General features: G+C 37.9%; 4 protein-coding genes across 4 annotated transcripts in view; all 4 read right to left on the bottom strand.

The window, feature by feature from the left end:
- LOC142543597 (alpha-N-acetylglucosaminidase) overlaps nt 1-16,228 on the bottom strand; it is a 37,072-nt gene extending 20,844 nt beyond the window's left edge. The window contains exons 1-9 of the mRNA XM_075650956.1: nt 15,856-16,228; nt 15,689-15,762; nt 14,413-14,624; nt 12,218-12,339; nt 11,598-11,683; nt 10,768-10,862; nt 10,280-10,361; nt 6,718-6,824; nt 6,552-6,582 (exon numbers count right to left, since the gene is read on the bottom strand). Of these exons, the coding sequence (XP_075507071.1) occupies nt 6,552-6,582; nt 6,718-6,824; nt 10,280-10,361; nt 10,768-10,862; nt 11,598-11,683; nt 12,218-12,339; nt 14,413-14,624; nt 15,689-15,762; nt 15,856-16,110 (1,064 nt within the window). The 5' untranslated portion in view covers nt 16,111-16,228. The remainder of the gene's footprint in view (nt 1-6,551; nt 6,583-6,717; nt 6,825-10,279; nt 10,362-10,767; nt 10,863-11,597; nt 11,684-12,217; nt 12,340-14,412; nt 14,625-15,688; nt 15,763-15,855) is intronic.
- Nucleotides 16,229-16,420: 192 nt separating this feature from the next.
- LOC142507687 (uncharacterized) lies at nt 16,421-17,149 on the bottom strand. Its single transcript, XM_075619508.1, has one exon. The coding sequence runs from the start codon at nt 17,147-17,149 to the stop codon at nt 16,421-16,423; it is 729 nt and encodes a 242-aa protein (XP_075475623.1).
- Nucleotides 17,150-17,327: 178 nt separating this feature from the next.
- Nucleotides 17,328-18,059, bottom strand: LOC142507703 (putative mitochondrial protein AtMg00310). The gene has a single exon (XM_075619509.1). The coding sequence runs from the start codon at nt 18,057-18,059 to the stop codon at nt 17,328-17,330; it is 732 nt and encodes a 243-aa protein (XP_075475624.1).
- A 1,785-nt stretch (nt 18,060-19,844) lies between these two features.
- Nucleotides 19,845-20,477, bottom strand: LOC142507719 (uncharacterized). The gene has a single exon (XM_075619510.1). It carries the CDS (start codon nt 20,475-20,477, stop codon nt 19,845-19,847), a length of 633 nt encoding a protein of 210 aa, XP_075475625.1.
- Between the last annotated feature and the right edge of the window lie 2,690 nt (nt 20,478-23,167).

Below are 23,167 nucleotides of genomic sequence, written 5' to 3' on the forward strand. Positions count from 1 at the left end.
CACCACTATCAGGCACTTCTGTCACAAGATTACTCGTCTAATACCTGCTGTCTATCAGTCAAGAGAACAAGTATATCAATCAAATCAATACAAAAAGGTAAAGTATGTGATTTAGGGAAACTCGAGCCAAACCTCACTCGAGTTGTGCAATCCCAACTCAACATTAATTTATACATTTCTCTTCTCGCTCTGACGAAGACGAAGTCCAGCATTCAATCCTGTCCATTCTCAATCTGGTAATAACAATACCGAACAGACACAATATCAGTATATAACTCAATTCAACACCTGTTCTGATCAATACTCAAATCAAAACATAATCTGATCAATGCCAATCGACATATGGTATCACAATACCATCTCAATCAATACCGAATCTGATCAATATCAATTTACTGATGTTTTGACGGCATAAAAATACAGTCTCAATAACCCCGTCAATTCCAACACCACAGATATAATACAAGAACTCATAATCAATATCGGTGCAATTCATAATTTCACTAACAACACCAATCTGATATCGAATCTTAATCAAATCGACTCCGAAAATCATAATAATTCCATAATCAGTCCGTTTCTTAATCTGACTTCGATTCTATGATGTCTAACATGTCAAGAACATCATATATGAATTTCATTCAATTCTGACAACATCATAATTTCAGAATATGTCACAACGTAACAAAACTTACGTCCAGTTGTAGCCTGCGTTGATAGGAACACAGTACTGAAGTCGGATTCAAAATCAGACAAACGGTTCGCTCGTAACTTGAATTTCTCCCGAAGCTTCCCTCGGCTTCGTCCTCTTTCAATTCTGAGGAACAATCGCTTGTACCTATATATATATATATACCATGCATGCTCAAGGAAACGTGGCTCGTTGCTTCAAGAAACACGTCTCGCGCATATGCGCGACATCAACCGGCGCATATGCACGAGACACCATTTCTCGGCGCGTGTGTCTCGGCATCTCTCGCGCATATGCGCGCCTTCCGTTGCGCATGTGCGCCGAACTCACTGCCCTGCTCGCGCATATGCGCCCGTTCACGTCGCGCATATGCGCCGAGCATTTCCTTGGCTACTGGACACCTTGCGCATATGCGCGCCCACACGCCGCGCATATGCGCGCGGTCTTCTGTCCACTCCGCGCATGGCTCGCGCATAACGTCGCGCATGTGCGCGAGCACACCTCCTTACACATATATTTCGCGTCTTTTCTCACCTTTTCCGGTCTAATACTTTTCGTCTATAATTACCTTGATTAATCAAGAAATCATCCCAGATTAATCTCAGATTACGGTACTCAAATTCTCGGGCCTTACATAAATAGACCATGCCATACCACCACAAACCACACCAAAAACTCCACTCAAAAGCTCCAAAATTTCGGCCCTCTCTCCCTCTCCCAACAGCATTCGGCCGAACCCAAGAAAAGGAAGGAAGGATTTTGAACAGTCCAGAGTTTGCTAACCCGTGCTGAGGTGCTCTCCGATCGAAGACAGTATTTGTTGGAGTTGCGTCGAAGTGCTGCCAAAATTTCAGGAAAGAGCTTTGTATAAAAATCAAATAAGTGGGCTTTTGTTAAGTATTTGATTGTATTTTGCTCTTTACATAAAAATATCATGATATGCTAATGTATGTCATTATTTTCGAAAATTACTGTGCACTATGTTTAAAATTTCGATCGATGATATGTTCTGTTTGATCTTCGAACTCTTTTGATTCCGCTGTGTCTGTCTGAAAATCTGAACTCTGAGAAATCTGATAAGTTCTCTCTGTTACCTCTGAACTCTTTGTTACACTGTTACGATTCAATTTGAAATGGGACGAGAATTGTGATTCTGTTTGGCCCCCAATGGTGGGTATAAAACCATTTCTGTTTGGCCTCCACCGGTGGGTATAAAACCGAGTTCTGGCCTCACCCCTTAGAGGAGTAACATATTGGGGACAATTTGACCATGAAAATGAGATGAGTAACAGTGTTCTGTTGGTTATAATCTGATCTGTTTCTGAACCGTTCTGAAAAATCTGATTCGTTCTGAATTATCTGTCTCATATTTGTTCATTTCGATCTGATAAGTTAAAGATAATAAGATTCGAAAGATTGTTAAAGAACTGTTTTAAAGAATTAAGTTCTATATGTATTTTTGGAATCGACCGACCCCCACTTGCTGAGTGTTCCCAAAAACACTCACCCCCTTACAATTTCAGATAAAAATGAAGAACAAATAAATGAGAAGGAGCAGGAAGCTTTCTGGGGTTGGTGATCGATGATCAAGAGCAAGAATCAAGTTATCCCTTTTGTTTATGTTTTCCGCATTTCGCAACTCTGATGTATTTTATTTCATTGTCATTGCAAGACAATACTTTATTTATGAAAAAGACTGGTTTGACTTGATACGAGGCTTTATTGTTTGCGATATAATTGTTAAACAATGCCGGATGTCACCGACGCTTCGGACTTGGGGCGTGACAGCCTGTCCTAAGATACTTAAGATTTCTTTCTGTTTGGTTTTCTTGTAGTATGAGCCATGATTTGAATCTGGCTAGTGCTTCATTCTTATGCTTGAGAGTGTATGTCCAGACTCTTCGAATGAACATAATCAAGGAGAGCTTTGGTCACATGCTTGACTTTGTAGAATCTGACCCTGGTAGATTTTCCCTCAATACAGTCCTCACAGAACCCCAATTCAATTAGTTGATCACTTCCAATGAGCCCTTGTTTGTGAAGTTCTTGTAGCCCTCTTTCACTTATGCATCCCAATCTGAGATGCCAAAGTTTTGTGTAAGACTAATTTTCCTCAGTTACGGAGACAGATCCCACAATGGTTTTAGCATCAAGTACATACAACCCATTCACCCTAGTTCATTTGATTACAACCAGAGCACCTCTAGATACACTTATCTGTCCATTGGAGGCATTAAAGTTGTATCCTAACCGATCCAATGTACATAATGAAATTAGGTTTCTTTTTAACTCATGAACATAGCGAACATCATGTAATGATCTTTGAATTACATCAAACATCTCAAGTTCAATGGTTCAAATTCCTTGTATTCGACAGGTTCTGTTATTTCCAAGAATCACTTGCCCTCCATCTAATTCCTGGAATGTTTCAAACCAAGATTTGTCTGGAGTCATGTGAAAAGAACACCCACTGCTGAGTGCCCAGTTCTGACCATCCTTTAGCTCTGAGATACACAACACCTCGGTTCTCTCATATCCATCTTCTTCTACAGCTAACTCACACTGATCCTTAGACTTCCTTCAGTTTCTTTCTGCCGGGCAGTCTTTCCTAAAGTGCCCAGGTTTATGACAGTAGAAGCATTTTCCTTTTGTTGATTTTGGCTTATACTTGCTTCTTGATCTTTCCCTCTCAGCCCTCTTTTCATTTCTGAACTCAGATCTCCCACGGATTAACAGACTTTCACCATTCATCTGCTCATGGTTTTCATTTAAGACATCTGTTTCTTTAGACTTTAATACCCTCTGTCCATCATTCAATGATAATGTATCCCTAGCATATTTCATGGTTTCAACGAAGGCTGAGTACGAATTAGGAACAGAATTTGAAAGTATAACAACCTTATCTTCTACTTCAATCTTGATTCCAAGATTTTCCAGATCGAGAATAAGCTTACTATATACATCAATATTATCCCTTATCGGCAGAGTTCCATCTTGAATGCGAAAAACTTACTTTTCAAGTAGATCCTGTCTTGGAGTTTTGACATGTAAAACTCCTCTAGTTTCTTCCATATTCCAGCGGCTGTTGACTCTGAAGATACTTGTCGCAAGACCTTATCATCCAGATCTAGAGAAGCGTACTGAAGGCCATCTCCTTCATCTCAAACTTTTGTTCTTCATTCTGGGATACATTTCAGACCTCCGACAGCCTTCGCAACTTTCTGCTGGACAATAATGGCATACATCCGCCTACTCCAAATCGCAAAGTCCCTTTTTCCATCAAATATCTCAACCTCGACTTTGGCTGCCAATGATTCAATCTGATCTTGTTTAAACATGTCTCTGATGCCAGCTGTAGTGAATCAACAGTATGTTCTTCCAGAAATTCATTCAAAAACACATGCAACTGTTGCTGTGAAATTTGTGAGTAAAACAAGAAATATGTAAATCAAACAAATGTGCAAGGAATGAAAATCACACACACGATTTACGCGGTTCGATGGTAAATGATCTACATACACGGGAGAGCCAATATGATTATCAATCAATCCAAGACACAGGATAAACTCCTCACTGAACAATCACTCTTTGTATATCTAAGTGCAAGTATACACTCTTAGTATTCCTAACGACGTATAGGAAGCTCTAAAGATAACTGAGTGGAAAGAAACTATTCTTGAGAAGATGAGAGCTCTGGAGAAAGAACTCTACTTGGGATAAGGTTGACCTACCTCAAAAGAAATCCATTGTGGGATGTAAATGATTGTTTAGAGCAAAATACAACTCTGATGGTTCTATGGAGAGATACGAAGCTTGGTTAGTTTCCAAAGGATTCATTCAGGACGTATGGCGTTGATTATTCAGAAACATTTTCTTCGATGGCGAAGCTTAACATAATTCGAATCATATTATCTGTGGCTAATATCGACTGTCCACTGGTCCAACTAGATGTGAAGAATATCTTTCTAAAAAGAGACTTGGAAGAAGAAATCTATATAGAATGTCCTCCGGATTTCATTGATGAATTTGGAACAAAAGTATGTACACCGAAAAAAATCTCTCTATTGAAGTAATCTCCGAAATCATGGTTTGAAAGATTCACAAGATTTGTGAAAAAACTAGGGTACACTCAAGGATAATCTTATCATACTCTATTCACATAGTGGTCAACAAACGAGAAGATTTCAGCATTGATTGTCCATGTTGATGACATAATCCTGACAAGGGATGAGGCAGAGGAGTTGACAATATTAAAGAAAACTTAACCAAAGAATTTGAGGTCAAAGATTTGGGGCAATTGAAGTACTTTCATGGAATGGAGGTGGCCAGGTCAAATGAAGGAATTATGGTGTCTCGTCGAAAGTATGTCTTTGTTGGGGTACAATTATTGCCCCTACTAGGAGAGCAATCGAACCTTGCGCTTGACCTGCTAAGACTTGTGGGAACAAACCAAGCGAAGATTGGTCGGACCCATGTGTCACAGGGCCGATGAGAGCGGGTATTTATCGCCGGTGCTAAGAACAGACAAAGTGCGGTTCTTGACCAGACTTCTAGCCAAAGGGAACATGAATGAACCACTCCGGGTTCCCAATCAGATTAGAGAAAGTTTAAAAGAATTGATAGGTACTGCTCATACCAACAATATGCATCTTCTTTTCGTAAGCCCATAATTTTAAAACTCCAAAGTTAAGCGGGTTTGACCTGGATTAATTTTGGAATGGGTGAGTGGATGAAAGCCCTTAGAAATTCCAATTCACGTTAACGCAAAGTAGGAGAAATTAAGAATGGCGCCCAAGTAGACAAGGGGAGATTCCAAAGACTAGTTGGGAAACTGGTCTATAGAAGATTAAACGAGGAATAATCTACGCTTCTTTTGTTCCCACTAATTTATAGGCTGCAGACATTCTAACCAAAGGCCTCTCAAGACAGTGTTTTGAAGATCAAGTTAACAAGTTAAACATGATCGATATCTTCGCACAAACTTGGGGGAAAGTGTCAACATGCTATCTTTTAATTTTAGTAGATTAAGATTTGATTTTATTTGATTTAGGCAATCTAATACATTAAAGCAAACTACAATGTTCTCTCATATTTTTAGGGATTTGATTGATTAGAGGTTTTCTTATTTCTACCTATTTATTTTATACATTTATTGAGAAAAATATGAAATAATATTTTCTCCTCTCTCCAATGCTACGCTAATATTTTCTATATTCTGGACAATCAATCGTGTTTAATTTGTGTTAATTGTGTTTAACAACTCATGGCTGCTTGCCTGGTGGAAATCCCTAGATCGGCTGATTAAATTCTTTTGTTGTTTCAATAACCAGTGCATTGTCAGGAACAACACGAAAATGCTTATGCCAGTCACCAACTAAAGAAAAATGCATCAACAGCTTGTGAGACTACAAACAATTGAAGCAGTAGGATACAAGATCAAGATTCCTGGTTCATCTAGACAAAAAAAAAAGCACAAGAAACCATTCTCCCATTTATTTAATACAAAATAATTAGAAAATATTACTCTGAGAAAAAGTAAAGGACTACACAGACTGCACCAGCGATTATGGGATGAATCATAACAAAATGAAACTATGTAATAAAGAGAGAGAAACCACTCTCCTTTCCACAGATAATGGCGCACTGTGAGTCAACTTTTCAGTGGGTTCTGCCAGAGGACTTAGTTTATCTATTATTTACGGTTTAACTTTGACGTGCAGAACCAATGGGAGATGTATGGTCCTACTTTTGCATCCACCATTACATATTTGCAAAAGATTTTTGGCATTGTTCTCCCTTTTCTCATAAGCTATGATGATACTAGTAGAAAAACATGTCTGTAACAGAGAATAAAAAATACCAGCTGTAGATATCTGTAACATCACCATATTCTGCAAAAAAAAACAAAAATGAAAAAAAACTCATAGTTATCTTTCATATTTAAGATAAGATAATCAAGCTAAATGAAGCCAAATGGCGTTGCGGCCTAAAAATATAAATGATACATGCATAAGTGCATAACTCACCTTTGATCTGCTGTTTGATGAATGCTTCTCCAATTTTAACAAATAAAGGATCAGAAGGATCTAGAAGGTAAGTACAGCACCATCGTGGATTGCCATTAACAGTATTCCTGTGAGAAGAAAACAACTTTTACCGAAACCAAATCACTGGATTTTAAATGTCAGAAAAAAATTCTGTTATCACATTTGATCCCCTCAACTTAAACATGTAGATCCGAATTGAAGGGTTTTAACCTATGTTGCATGGATACGGGTACGAGTATCGTATCGAATACGATACGGATATGACGACACGTCAAATTTTGAAAATATTAGACACGATACGGCTAGGATACGACAATCATTAAAATATATATAAATATTATATATATTTATATTTATATAAATTTAGTATTGAAAAGTAAAAATTATAGAAATGGAATGAAAGAGGCGGACAAATGTATTTATGGATTTAAAAGCCCATCCAAATTTATTTTAAATTATTTTTCTTTAGTCCCTAGAAATTTTAATTTTTTTTAATTAACCCCTAAAACTTTTAAATATTTGAAATTTTGCCCAAAAGTATCCGAAAAACGTATCCATGCCGTATCCATGGCGTGTCCTCGCCGTGTCCAAAATGTATCCGGCTGGTCAACCCTAAACAAAGTTAACGATACGGATTTTGAGGTATCCGACACGCGTATCCGCGTGTCGTATCCGTATCCGTGTCGTATTCATATCCGATACTTCAAAAAAAAAATTTTAAGGTATCCGTGCTACATAGGTTTTAACTAGAGATTAAAAAATCATCAAGAAAATTGAATTTATATGCTTCAAAATCAGAGACATGGAGAGTGGAGAAGCATGGATCTATTGTTTATTTTTCATGCGTAACTCCAAAATTGTACTGACAAGAGGACAGATAAATGTAAGCAGAAAATTAACTTAGAATTATGTTGATTAGCCTTGAAACTTACATCCATAAGACAAAGTCAAATGGCTATAAATCTTATCCATTCCTATGTATAGATGAAAATATCTTGGAAGAATAAACTACGAAATAGTTCCTTCCATATAACAAGAAAATCATCTGAGAAATACATCATGTTGTTAATAATGTCATAAACGAGACTGGAAATATTTTTGAGTCTACATCATATATAACTATATAATAATGACATAAACGAATTTGGAAATATTCTTCAATCTATATCATATATAACCAGATAAACTATCCGACATAATAGATAATTCACCAATACAACCATGAGATTCCCTTAAGAAGATACAAGAACATTAAGTTTTCGATTTAATCATAAAAGGAAAGATATGTGCTATTTCGTAACTATAAACACAGAAGTTAGGAAAAATGAATTATGTGTAGCTAAAGACATGAGTTATGTTATGTCTCGAAGCCTGCTTGAAATCTTAGTAAATCTTAGCTTAGACTATGAAAAATCATGTCTTTATTAGTTCAAAATGTTACTCTAGTTTAATCCATGACTCCATAAACATAAACTGGTTTGAACCACTACATCATTCCCCAACTGAAAGTGAATAAGTTGAGTTCCTTGCTAGAGTCTTTAGAGAGGGTCAGGTTGGTTGACTAAGGTGTATGTATCCAGGTTTGGAACGGGGATCCTTCAGGGTTTTTTTAGTTAAATAGGTTGGTTGAGGAAGGTGTATGTATCCGGGTTTGGAACGGGGATCCTTCAAGGTTTTTCAGTTAAATCTTTCTATGATTCTTTCTTTCAGATCAGCGATTTTCCTTTCTTTCCTCTTTTCATGTTATTTGGAACGCAACGATCCTACCAAAGGTACAAGTATTCTCGTAGACTCTAGATAAAATGCCAAATTGTTATATGATGCAAAAGAGGTGGCTTATTTCTATTCCTTGTCCGAACTGGTGTGTGCTTTGTCGAATAGAGGTGGACACTCAGGACCACATTCTTATTCATTATCCTTTCTCGAGTTGTCTTTGGTTCAGACCTTTGGAAGAGATGGGTTTGGTTTTGGGTAGTTCCAAGATCTTTGCACGAATTTTTTGTGGCCGATCTTGGACGTGATCTTGGCAGAAGGTATATAATTTTTTTGACAGTGGTAGTTCCTTGTATTTTTTGGTCAATTTGACTGGGGCGGAATAGAAGGATTTTTGACAATCTTGAAGAGTCAGTTTAAGAGTGTTGGGAGGGACAAGATTAAGATTCGGACACCTGATTGGATTGGGAAACACTTAAAAGTTTAAGAATTTATCGATCTCATATTTAGTGAGGGATTTGAGTTATATTCGTTGTTAATATGATCAGTGCTATTGTTTTTCCTTTTTTACCTTTCCTATTTCTTGTCCGATTTTTGTAACAATTAGTTTTTATTATTTAATATAATATCGTTCCCTGTTTTTTTAAAAAAAGATCTGCATACACTTTGCCTTGTGTTTGTATTATTGCGTATTTCTTGTCCGATTTTTGTAACTATTAGTTTTTATTATTTAATATAATATTGTTTCCTAAAAAATAAAAATTAAAAAGATCTACATATCACTTTTCCTAGTGTTTGTATTATATACAACTTTCGACATAAAATTATTGAAAAACCTTTATCTTCGAAGTCACTGCACCACTTTGTTACTATTTGACTTTATGCACGAGATGAGACATGGGTTCACCCCTTGTGGTCATTTAATTTAAAATAGATGCATCTTCCTTCGATCATCTTCAGTGCCGAGGTGAGTAGACACTCAAAGGACTCGGAAAAATTCACGGTTAGATTTTTTCCATTTTCAATTATTTTTGTAGCAAAATTATTTTACATGCAACTGGAAGAATCCTGAGGGTTCTCTTCCATTTCTTTTGACAGACTAATCATCCTTCGATATCAAAGAGGTGTGATGAAATCACGTTAAAGCTTATCAACCAAGAAGATAAATATTTTTACTTTGCTGATTGAAGCTTTCAAAGGGCTAAATTTTGCATAACTTTCTACACTCGGTAAAAAATGAGGAACTCTCTGTTCATTTGATAAACATTAGTTTGATGTCCAATGGTGTGAATGTGATGAAATCGCATTAAAGCTTATCAACCAAGAAGATAAATATTTTTACTTTGCTGATTGAAGCTTTCAAAGGGCTAAAGTTTGCATAACTTTCTACACTCAGTAAAAAATGAGGAACTCTGTGTTCATTTGATAAACATTAGTTTGACGTCCAATGGTGTGAATGTGATGAAATCACATTAAAGCTTATCAACCAAGAAGATAAATATTTTTAATTTGCTGATTGAAGCTTTCAAAGGGCTAAAGTTTGCATAACTTTCTACACTCAGGAAAAAATGAAGAACACACTGTTCATTTGATAAACATTAGTTTGACGTCCAATGCCTTAATTAGCATTTTCTCCTCGTTGAATCCCTTTTTAACAATAAGAAATAATTTAATGAGCAAAATAGAAAATATATAGTTCAGCCAGAACAGAAAGAAAACAGTGAGAAACGTGTTAGTCACTAAAGGAATGGCACAAAAAAGTGCAAAATGTGAACTGTTAATTTTGATCAACGAGGTGAAGGGGGACATGAAATAAATAGTGGCATACCAGTCCCCAAGTCTGCTTATGTTTGCTTTGGGGAAGATTTCTTTTAATGCAGCAGGAACATTCCCAGAAAATGATGGAAGCACTTTCAAAAGAAGCAAGAGTTCATCAGCTAATAATTGAATGCAGTGATGGAGGTTTAGATATAACTTGTCAACTTTTAAGGGTTTTGTTGGCATAATGTGTAACAACATCCGAACAAAAATATGACTGTGATTGAGAATGCTTAGAAGGTAAAAATGATGTTTAATTTATAATTACATCGAGTTAAGAATATGTGAAAAATGTCAAATCAGGAAATAAGTTAACAAAGTATGTTTCAAGGTTACAAGTGTTGAATAAGTGTCTTCGAGAGAACAGGAACATATGCAGACTAGTTGTAGGCCTCACGAACCTGGCACAGTTTGGCCACAGGTCCGTGGTGGCGTTCCAGAGGAGCCAAAATGGATCCATGTCTAGATCATGCATGTATCCAAAAAGCTAAAGCATACCTGGGATCATGCCGAGCTTTAACATCCTAGACAATATCTTTTTTTGCAGTATCAACTGCATTTGTAACCAATTTTGAGTCAAAGGCCCACCCCACCTGAAGTGACAAGAAATAAATAAAGTAGAAAAAACAGGTAAATCATTTCAAGAAACAGTGAAATGCAATGTCAAACCTATCTTTCAGCATTCCCCGACAATTCACATACAAAGATTTTTACCACTTAATACCAGTTAACAAGTCCAAAATTGCATCTAGCAAAAATGCCTTAAAAAAGAAAAGTGCATAAAAAATTGTGGAAAAAACATGACTAAGATATAATTAATCAACTGTGAAACACTCCACACGAAGATATTGCAAAAAAATTGCAACCACTAAACTAATGTGCTAGCTTGTAAAGAGAGGTGGAAATATGAATATGAATTGCAACTATTTTACCAAATTCTTTTGCATGTCAATCAAAAAGCAACGGCTTATCATTTTTGTAATAGAATTCCATTTGGTTCTATAGCACGTTATTTATTGTGTAGTACTCAATCACATACTAAACCATAAAAACTGATACCCTGAAATCGTTGATGAAATGTACGCATATGCTTATTTTGTATTAAAGGGTTAGTTAAAAGCTGAAAAGTTCCTGCAAAATGTACTCCAACTTTTATCTCCACTCAAGAATATCACAAGCAATGTGTGATACTAGAAACAAAGAAACTTTCAACCTTCTTTCCTATGAAAATCATCTAATAGTGTATCTATAACAACACAAAGCATATCCAAAGAATCTGAAGTTTTAAAATTGAAGGGCACAAAAAGAATCAAATGATTTAAACACACCCGTGTAAGTTACCCATGCGTGCCCAAGCAAGAAAGGAGGGTCCACCAAAGAAATTGTTCAAGTCTGATTTAGTAACATTGAACTCCTGCATTCAAAGAACGAAAATTAGATGTAGGGACAACATTCTTTAAACAGAATGAAGGTATTGTCTAAGGAAGTGAGTATACTCGAGAGATATGACATGCTTGATCAAGTAAAAGGTTTCTCATATCCATTAAAATGCACTTGGCTTATTGGTATCACTCATCAACTTTTACTGATGTCATGAATATACATAAAATAGGCCGAATGTGAGAAAATCCAGTTCAGACACTTTGTGACACCATCTATTAGTTTTGTTTATAGAGTCTAGACAAAAAGTGAATGGAAGCAGTTACTACTCCCAGGTTTTTAACATGATGATTTCGAGAACAGAAATAAAAAATTAAACGAGGCTGTCAACCTGTGGAGCCAATACATAAGTGACACCGCTGCTGAAAAGGGACATTCTATAAACTAAAATTTTCAACAATTGAAAGATCGTTAATTCCTACTGAAGCAAATCCCTGGAGTATCTATCTCAACCAATTATTGAAAAATCGGTGAGAAAAGACATTATTAAAAGTTATGAAAAACATACTGCAAAAACACTTTCCCAGATGGTTTCCTGCCCGGTAAATGCCAAAGGTATGTTAACCCCTTGTAGTGCCATCCAATCGATCTCTTTTTCCCATCTTTCCCAGTCCCACCAAACGTATGAATCTGCAAAAGGAAAATCAAAATTTCTCTAAGCTATTGGCAGAAGCAGAAAAGGAAATGCATGAAAAAGAGATGTATTTATGAACCAAAAAGTCTCTAATCCTAAAGTGTAACAAGTCCAACTCAAAATATAAAACAAAGATCCATTTCTGACATCAAAAGTTCAATATCTCAAATCTCAAAAATGTAAAAGTGTAACAAGTTCAAATTTGATATATTGTTACTACAATTCATAGGGAGCATTGTACCTGAAGGTCCTGAACTTCACAAGTTTGCATGAATATGTGATATATCAAGATACATTAAGTAAATAAGTGAGAAGAGCAATGATCTCTCCAACCAAAAAAAACAACAGGACTCTATTTTATATTCCAAGAAATAGATAAATTGGCTTAATGATTTTCATATGTTTAAAGTGGGTATTTTTACAAAGTAGAGACAACCTATTCTATGGAAAACAACTATACAATTTATCAGAATAAATTAAATAACTAATGTCCTGGTTCCAACACATGAAATTGAATCGAAAAAAGAAAATATAATAACACCGGGTATTATGAAAGTTGTACGCACTAACTCTTCTCAAGTTGGCACATATATAACATACATGCACAACTTGGATAGTGTTGAATAGAATGGCTCAATATAAAGAAAATGAGTCATTATATCTGCTAAGCTAATCGATCCTAACACGGGAGTGCTATTTACACTCCACGTTTTGTTATGTGTACTCCATCTTTAATTTTTGAATTTTAAATTGGCAATGCTATCTTCAATCGATGTACTTATTTTGGAAGATTGATTAATGATCTCAATTCCTAAAATAAGTTATTTTAAATTTTAAGTTTTGATAGATTTTCAATTCAATATATATAGAAAAATACAAAAGATAAATACTAAAAAAATTATTCATTAAACTTATTGTCACTGTTATTTCGATCTTAATTTATGGTATATTCACATTATGTTGAAATCAAGTCATGTTTCATTCTTACTTTTTTAATATTTTACTTCATATCTTCTTTACCTTATTATTTAATTTAAAAAAACTATTTTTTAAATTAATAACACATATCTTATGAAAGAAACATGGATATTTAAAAACTGCTATTTTTAAAATAATAATATTTATCAAATTAAGAACCAATATTTTTGTTTATAAACATTTTTTAAATGAAAAATAAAGCAGACAAAAAATAAATTTAAAATAATATATTTATATTATAAAAATTAGGTAACTAAACACTAGAAGATGTATTAGATATCTTATAAAAATAAATAATATCATGATTCTGTTACACCAAAACCTATGTCAAAGAAGGCAAAAACTTGTATGAGACGGTCTCACGCGTCGTATTTTGTGAGACGGATTTCTTATTTGGGTCATCCATGAAAAAGTATTATTTTTTTATGCTAAGAGTATTACTTTTTATTGTGAATATATCGGTACATTTGATCCGTCTCACAGATAAAAATTCGTGAGACCGTCTCACAAGAGACCTACTCGTCAAAAAACATTACATTAGATATTATAAAAGTTGTACCCACAACTACACATATACCATAGCTAGAATTAACAACATTCCACTTCTGTTTGCTCTCTTTCAAGAAAAAGAAGAATATTCTATTGCCACAGATATTCCCTGTGAACCACACTTCCAACTCGCACAACACATCTCAGCCACTCAAACTTTAAGACGGCTTCGAAAAACGACTTGTCCTCTTATGATGAAATTTCTCAGAAAGAAAATTTCAGAGAAGGGGAAATGAGAACCATGTTGAAGGAATGAATACATGTGGTTTAAAAATTATAATCAGCAATTACATAAGAAATACTGTAGAAGATCCAAAGCAAGCAGTACTGCCTGGAAGATATAATTATGCGCGGGAAAAGATTAGCCAGTCCCCGTACAGAAATAACGAAGTAAACTTAATTACTTGTTTCTTCTTTATCATAAGCAAGAAAAGAACAAAATTTAATGAAATTCAATTATGTTAGTACTCATTGAATCTACATACGTTAAATAGGTCAGAGAAATAAGCAGTAAAAATAATAAGTTAAAGAAATATTCTTACAGCTAGACGTCACAACATTTTGGTAATAATTCCACGGGACAGGACGCTGGATCTTCAGTCCATCATCTTTCACAGGAGGAAGGGATCCTGGCTTGGGAACTAAACCAAGCTGCGCGCCACCAGTCTTATCCCAGGAAACATGAGCTCCACACCAATGCTTTAAATACCAATGAAGGCCTGATATGATATCAACTGCTGTAGTTCCCTTTATCCTAGGAGTCGAGGACAATGAAATTAGACAAGATACGTGATTAGCATTCCGACTTGAATATAGTATGAAAAAAACATTTCCTCTCTCTCTTCAAAAGCTAACTTCTTTAATGTTAAAAAAAACTAACAGTTTTAAAGGGCGGTAGTCATTTGCTACGCAATCCAAAACTGAGTCTGGAAAATTTTATAGTCCAATCCAAATTATGCGCCACATATTTATTCAAGGCATAACTCACCAACCTCAACTCATAGAAATCTCAACAAACACTTCCCAAGCAAAATAAGAATACAACAAAGTTTCCATCCTATCACGTTTTCAAATTCTCATGACGTCCAAGCCATAACGGTTCAAAGGATTACTACAGCTGCCAGCTTTATCATGTGTTCCTGGATTTACCAATATGCTGACAAGAACGCATAACACAAAATATGCATTATGTCCCACTGAATTTCTCAAAATGTCAATACGACAATTGAGAACACCATAAATTTCTTAATTCCGTTATTGCAAGGTTCATCTTAACTTGCTTTACCCCCTTCAGACAACAATTTCTAGAAGAAAATTTTAGCTATTAAAGTTTAACTAGGAAATGGAAATGAAGGAACCTGTGCACCACCAATCATATAGGCAGTTTAAACCATCAGTACATGAAATTAAGATTAGGCCAAGAGCAAGATAAGAAGATTAGGGAAGAAAAGAACAATAAAATTAGTTCTTCACAGAAAATTAACAATTTACAAGGGTGGATAGCAAGTAGGGGAAGTGTAAAGTTTTCTACTATAACATTGAAGAGCAAGTACAATAGAAAAAGTCATGTCAAATTCAGATCAGAAATCCCTCAAAAACATTGAAATGTAGCTTGTTTCGCAATTACATTTGCATGTTCTAACAAAGCATCTAGAGGTTGTCAATGACAACCACACAAATTTCCTCTATGTAACTTTACCAATCAGCGCATGTATCATTTGGCCTCACTAGCTAAAGGAATCAAAAATATGGAAAAATATCTCAACGGGTCATTAAAACCGACCAGACAAGATGGCAAATTTATCAGATTGTACCTACTTTATTTCAGGTGACTCTCCGCTTGAATTCTTGCAATTGCTAATTTGAAAGCAGCTTTTTCCACCACAGACGTCCTAGTACAAATCAATTCCAAACCATATAAATCAACTTCAAGAAAATGGCAAGGGAACCTTACAGTGACAATTATTAATATTATTATCAATTACCTTGGTGATAATCTTGAAATCAAAGCTGGATAAATGGGTGGGCAGCAGTCTCCGAAGAACACCCTTTGCTGCCAGTTCTTGAACTGACGGGGATGGTTTTTTGGAATCCAAACGGTTCAATAACGATTCTATGGCTCTTGGTTCTCGTACTGCAGACGATGAAGAACATAGTACTAGTAAGGTAAGTAGAAAAGTTAAGATCAAGAACTTGGAATGGTTGCTGGAGTACATGTTCGGGCCTGGAGAAAATGGCATCAAAATTATTGGTTATGTTTTCGTTTCGTGTATGCAGAGTGACTGTGGGAGCATGGGGTTGCCTCTCAAATGGTGATTCTTTTGTCCATTCTACCAAGCCGGCTCTTGGAAGAGTCGACTATTCTTCCTTGTACTTTTGTTTATTTATTTAGTTATTAATTAAAATTGACGTTAACATTTCATTATTTTATAAATGCTTTTTCATGAAAACAGCCGTGGCACAAGAAATCAGTGTATTTTTTAAACTTTTTTTTTTTTACGGTAAAGCTTGTAACTTTATTACGAGATAGTAAGATCGTTCATTACAAAGTTAACCAACCAAAAAAAAAAATTTCTCATGGCCCCAAACAAAAGGGGATTGAGAAGAAAGAGCAAACGGAGCAAGTTTATGTGCAACAACATTTTTCGAACGACGAACATGACGCAGAGTGATTTTATGTTGTCCGAGCAATAATCCATTAATGTCCAAAGCAATAGCACCTGTGTAACTGAAATCCTCAGCTGGGTTGGTGACTGCTTGCACCGCCAGAAGAGAATCATTTGTGATCTCATGAATATTAAAATATTGTTCTTGGATCACCCGTAATCCTTCTCGAGTGGCCACCAATTCCCCATGGACCACCGATAATGGCTTAGAAATTTTCCTCCCAAAGGCTATCAGGATGTGTCCCTCATGGTCTCGCACTGTCCCACCGATTGAGTAATTATCAGTAGCCTCATTAACCGCTGCATCCACTTCCAATCGTCTTTGGTCCACCTGTGGTCTCGTCCAACGTACCAAAGGAGTTGCCAGACTTCGCTTATGGCCAGAGTTCAGGGATTCTTGAGCCGATTGGTAATCTCGAAGCAAGGATTCACTCCATTCAACATCCAACCGATCAGACTTGAGGCCCCTATCATGAAGAAGATGAGTTCTAGCATGCCAGACAGCCCATGTCCTCATCACAAAGGTCTCGAAATCAGTTTTAAGAAGCACGTCCTTCGTACGCAAGAATATTTCGATAAGGTCAGAATAATGGAGTAACTGCAGAGTCGTCATGAACACCGAATCCTTCCAACTTCGTTTTGACACCGGACACCAAAAAATAGCATGGCAAGTTGAGTCCATATGACGGTGGCAAAATTGACAGGAAGCCGAGACAGGAACATGATGCGCCATCAGATTAGCTTGTGTCGAAATTATATTTGAGAGAGCTCGCCACCAAAAAATACGGACTTTAGACGGCACTGACATTGACCAAGAGAAATTTCCACCACTTTTTAGATTGAAGAATCGAGCTATGAGTGGGAGGTTTATAGAATCCAATGTCGAGTTTATACCCATCTTTCACCGAATACTTCCCTTTTACGTCGTGAAACCAGTATCTAGAGTCCTCAGACGCCCCTGTAGCTAGCGGAAGCGCCATAACATCCTGGACGATATAGGAAAGAAGAACCTTATGCAACAGGGTCTCATTCCAAGATCCATTCAATATCAGAGTGTTAACAGTTTCAAGGTCAAATTGGTATCCCGGAGGCCGACTCAGGGACTGGATACCCGGGATCCAAAGATCTTGGAATGTTGAGATTTTTTCACCGGTACAAACCCGCCAGCGGAGCCCCTCCTTAAATAGATGTCTACTCCATAAAAGCGATTGCCAGATATACGAAGGGTTTGATCCAAGGGAAGCATGCACAATGTCCTGGTGTTTAAAATATCTTGCCTTGAGAACACGCGCCACTACAGATTCTAGTTCAATGATTATTCTCCATAGTTGTTTTGCTAGCAAAGCTTTATTAAAGGATTCCAGCTGCCTAAATCCCAAGCCACCCATACACTTAGGGACACATAATGCTTGCCAAGTTTTCCGGTGCATATTCCTCTTCCCAACCTGCAGACCCCACCAGAAGTTTGCACATTCCTTGTCTATTGCGTTAGTGATGGCCTTCGGGATGTGAAAGCAAGACATAGCATATGTGGGAATCGACTGGAGCACGGACTTGATTAAAGTTTCTTTCCCACCGGCTGAGAAAGTCTTATGACCCCATCCTTGCAATCTGGTTACCACCCGTTCAATTAGGTATCTGAACTGAATCTTATTGTTTCTTAGGGAAAACTTCGGGAGGCCCAAATATATCTCATGCCCCTGGAGATGGAAAGCCTTTGTTTTATCCGCTGAGTTATTGCCTCATCAGTATTAGGACTGAAGGATAATGAGGATTTCTCGAAGTTGATGAGCTGGCCTGAAGCCTTTTCATATAGCAAGAGACACTAGCGAATACCGTCGCACTCCTCCATTGTTGCCTTGAAGAATATTAGGCTGTCATCTGCAAAAAATAGGTGAGATATGGGAGGACAAGATGCAGCAATGCGCACACCTGTTATCAGTTTTCGAGTTTCCCATGATTTTAGGATAGACGACAGGCCTTGGGCATAGAGAACAAATTAGAATGGAGAGAGCGGGTCACCCTGACGCAACCCTCGCCCCGGACTCAAACTGCCAATGATCTCGCCATTAAGTGCAAAGGATTATTTAACCGAGCGAACACACCACATCACTTTTTCCACCCATGCTCGAGCAAAGCCTAGTTTCATCATAATCTGTTCCAAGAAGCTCCACTCGATGCGATCATATGCCTTACTCATATCCAGTTTCAAGGCCGCATATCCTTTCTTCCCCTTTTTCCTACTGCGGATCCAATGCAGAGCCTCAAACCCTAGAATAATATTATCAGTGATCAAACGTCTCGGAATGAAGGCACTTTGGAACTCGTCAACTGTATTTTTCAGAATAGGCCGAATCTATTTGTCAGGGCTCGGGCAGCAACCTTGTAACATACATTGCACAGGCTAATTGGACGGAAGTCTTTCATGGTCAAAGGATTTTTAATTTTTGGGATAAGAGTGACAATGGTCTTCTTCCATTCTGCAAACTGCCTCCCTACGTTTAGAGCTTCCAAAATCGCTAGGGTCACTTCCCTACCAATTTCCTGTCAGTATTTTTGGAAAAAGAAAGCCGACATACCATCCGGTCCGGGTGCATGTCAAACAAAGCCTTCTTGACTTCCTCAGGTGAGAATGGCGCACATATGATTAAGTTCATTTCTTTAGAGACCTTAGGCACAATGTGATCGAAGACTTGGGACGTGACCTGGTCCGAGGGGTTAGTCGACGTGAATAAGTTGGAGAAATAATCTAAGACAATCTCCGCCATACTACATTTATCTGTACACCAGTCACCATGAGAAGATACCAGCCCAGTAATCAAGTTCTTAGCCCTTCTGCTTGATGCACATATATGGAAGTACTTTGAGTTTCTATCCCCGTATGCGAGCCAGCTCGCTCTGCTACGTTGTTTCCAGTATATTTCCTCCTTGGATGCAAGGATCTCGACCTCTTTCTATAGCCTCTGAATATCAAACGCAGAGTCTTGCCACTTTTCATGAGTTTTCAAGCTATTAAGTGTGTCCCTTTTTTGTTTGATTGTTGTGGAAGGCAACGGAATCGGTCACCAGCCCAATCCAACAGGGCTATTTTGAATTGTGAAATGCGAGAATGTAGACTTAGGGAAGCATCCAGCGAGCACCAGCCCCTGGAAATTACATCCGAGCAATCCTTCTCAGTGGCCCAATGTGTTTCAAAGCGAAACGTAGCATTACGAGGATAAATCTGTGTAGCTGCTCCTCCAAGTTCCAAGAGGATTGGTCTGTGATCGGAATGATAGTATTCTAGAGATTGAGCTCGCGCTGTAGGGTTATAGAATTCTCCATTCAAAGGTTCCAACATAACGATCAAGGCCCTCAAAGATAAGCTCTCCTTCATGGCGTCGGTTAACCCATGTAAAAAAATCCCCACTTCCATGCAGGTCTTGAAGGGAACATGTATCAAGGATATCCCGAAAATCCAGAGTCTGATGGAAAGACCGCAGATTCCCTCCCATCTTCTTCGTATCAAAACAAACTTCATTAAAATCGCCTCCCACGAGCCATGGTAAACTCTTATATTCTGGCATCCCATGAAGTCGAAGTAAAAGATCCCACGACAGATGTCTTTTGTTTGAGTCCAGGTTGCCATAAAAACCAGTAAATCTCCAAAGTTTCTCAAAGTGTCTCACTGTGCAGTCAATGTGACCCATTTTATACGACTGAATTCTTACATCAAGCGGTTCTTTCCACATGAGCATCAGGCCTCCACTTCTGCCAAGGCAATTTACGACAAACATTCCCGAAAATCCAAGGACATTCTTCCACCATCGACACTGATAGTCCCTCAATTTTGTTTCAGAGAGGAATAGGAGGGACGGGTTCTTTTCAGCGAAAAGTCGCTTAAGTTCTCGGAATGCCCGCTGGTTCCCAAGCCCTCGAGCATTCCAAACTATACAACTCATAGCTCTCGGCGGGGTTGCTTAGCAACCACCGCCGGTGATGTAATGGCAAAGTTTTCTGCTGACTCCTCAAAAACCCTCTTCTTCGACTGCCTATCAGGAGCCATGATCGAATTCCCGAGCTCAACTGCAAAATCCTCGCCCAAGCTACTAGGTAGACGGTGGCCACCAGAAGTAGAAGCCTTTTCTCTAGCGCGATGTTTCCATTTTTTCTGGTCAGGCACTATCAAAAGCTTTTCATTACCCATGGAATTGCATTGGTCCTCCTGGCCAGCCTCATGTATATGTGCCTGTTTTTCATTCTGGAATAGACTCGTTTCAGGTTGAGGATGAGGAGCATGTTGATCGAGTGAGCCTATAATGTTCCCTTCAAGAACCATCTTCTCACCCCCAGAAGCCGATTTGCTGCCTCCTCTTGGTTGATCCCCCACTGCCAAGATGTTATTACTATCCACTTTGTCGCAAAGTAAGACATGATCCACTGAATCACTGCCGTCCAACTCCTCATCATCTTTGGTACAGTTGGTATTAGATAAATTCCTGTATCTCCCTGATGACTACAGCGGGGAGGCCTGCCTTGGCTTAATATTGCCCAATCCACGGGGAGCAGCCTGAAGCCAAGAACCATAACGAAGTTTACCATCCCCCACAGGCTCCATGTCACAGTCACGGAATGTATGTCCGATACAGCCACAACGATAGCATAAATCATGCAACCGCTCATAGGCCAATATGACAATTACTTCCTCGTCTTCCCTGTTCATGGAAAGTCGAATGTGTTGCTTAAGAGGTTTAGAGATATCAATACGTACCTTCAAGTGAGCGTAGCGACCCATGGCAAGCCCGTTATCTCTGGTATCAATTTCCTCGATATACCCGAGATGCCTACCAAGTTTATCCAGGAAGTCTTTGTGCATGCAAACTAACGGCAGGTTATAACATTGGATCCATAACGAAACTTCCGTGAACGAGAGCATGCTAGGGGTTTGTAATCCTCTCGGTTCCCTGAATATGATAAGGTTTCGAAAGATATTCCAAGGTGTAAGGCCCAAGATTCTTGTGAGACACTTGTGAATTGTTATCATGTATTATGAATAAAGTTTGGAGAACAGACGTGGAGAAGCGACGTTGCAAAATTGGAGTTTAGAAATAAAAGGAGACCGCACCCGCGCTCATGTTGGTACCGCCCCCGCGGTGTGTGGGTAGTAGGGTAGGAATTTTTGTACGAACCTAGACCGCACCCGCGGTGCAGAAGTGACCGCACCCGCGGTCGTCGACTTGGAAAAATTAAAAGTGCTGCCGAAGGCTAAGCGCACCCGCGCGGAAGAAGCCACCGCACCCGCGGTCTTACGTGGTGAGTGAAAAATAATGACACTTGCCCTTAGCCATGCAATATGAGGTGTTGTCTCCTTCATCCCTTTCATTCAGAAACACGGACCCAGAAGGAACTCCATGAAAGCTTCAAAGTTCTCCCTCTCTATAATTGAGGTTGTGCAACATCTAGCCATCCGAACTTAAATCCGAGCTTAGATTCGCGTTCGTCTTGACAAGAGCTTCGAAAGGGTATATACTTTATTACTTTCAGCATGTTTGATATTAAGATGTTGGAGGAATCTATATATGCTTGATATTATATGTTGTCGAAATGAAGGAGCACATATATTTGGTATCAGATTGAAAAACGGATAGAATATGCGATTAGTGTGAAATTCCAGCATATATGTATATGAGAGTATACAGATTTTCAGTCTTATGGGTGATGGTGATTAAGAATTATGACTTGTTGATATTACAGATGACATTTGAGTTGCCGGTATACCGATAATGCGCCGTTATGCTACAAAAATGTACCGAGATGGAATATTACTACGTACATGTATTGAATTGAGTTGAAGATTGATAGAATGATACTCAACATTGTTATTTCAGAATCAATAGATGTTTATGATGAGGATTATGAGCTGTGTTATTATATCTGGATGTTGAGATTGACGGGGTTATCAAGACTGTTTTATTATGCCGTCGAAACATCAGTTGAATTATATTGATCAGATTCAGTATTGATGGGATTGTACTGTTATGTCGTGACATTGATCAGATTATGTATTGATTTGAGTATTGATCAGAACAAGTTCTGAACTGAGTTATATACTGATAGTGTATCTATGCGATTGTCATTTCCAGATTTGGGTATGGACAGATTGGAATGCGATACTTCATCTTCATCATACCGAGAAGACAAAGGTATAAATCGATGTTAATTGGGAGATCGACTTGAGTTAGATTTAACTCGAGTTTCCCTAAACCACATACTTGCATGGTATTGTTTCTGTTGTACCTTTATGCTTTCTTTAAATGATTGTGCTTATTCGATTGAATTAGAAGTAGAGAGCAGATAGCTATTAAGTGAGAGTCACTGACAGAGGGGTGAGATTATGACAGACTTGTCACTGACCCATTGCACATTGTCAGAATAGGCTTAGTCTTGGTAGATACGCCAAGGCACTAGACGTTTGGTATATCGTTATACTTCAGATACAGATAGCATTCTATTCGATATAGATTAGACCAAAGTCCAGAAATAAGAACGTACCGCCACCGCGACTGGTAGTAGTAGGTGGGAGACTTGTTACGTTCTTATTCACCGGGATCCCTAGATTAGAAGGAGAGATGAGTCGAGTCTTCGAGGTCGA

Source organism: Primulina tabacum, chromosome 1, assembly GCF_025594145.1.
Source record: "Primulina tabacum isolate GXHZ01 chromosome 1, ASM2559414v2, whole genome shotgun sequence".
Classification (NCBI taxonomy): domain Eukaryota; kingdom Viridiplantae; phylum Streptophyta; class Magnoliopsida; order Lamiales; family Gesneriaceae; genus Primulina; species Primulina tabacum.

Coding starts and splice junctions, on each gene's coding strand:
- LOC142507687 (XM_075619508.1), bottom strand. CDS start 17,149: ATGACGACTCTGCAGTTACTCCATTATTCTGACCTTATCGAAATATTC.
- LOC142507703 (XM_075619509.1), bottom strand. CDS start 18,059: ATGTCTTGCTTTCACATCCCGAAGGCCATCACTAACGCAATAGACAAG.
- LOC142507719 (XM_075619510.1), bottom strand. CDS start 20,477: ATGAGTTGTATAGTTTGGAATGCTCGAGGGCTTGGGAACCAGCGGGCA.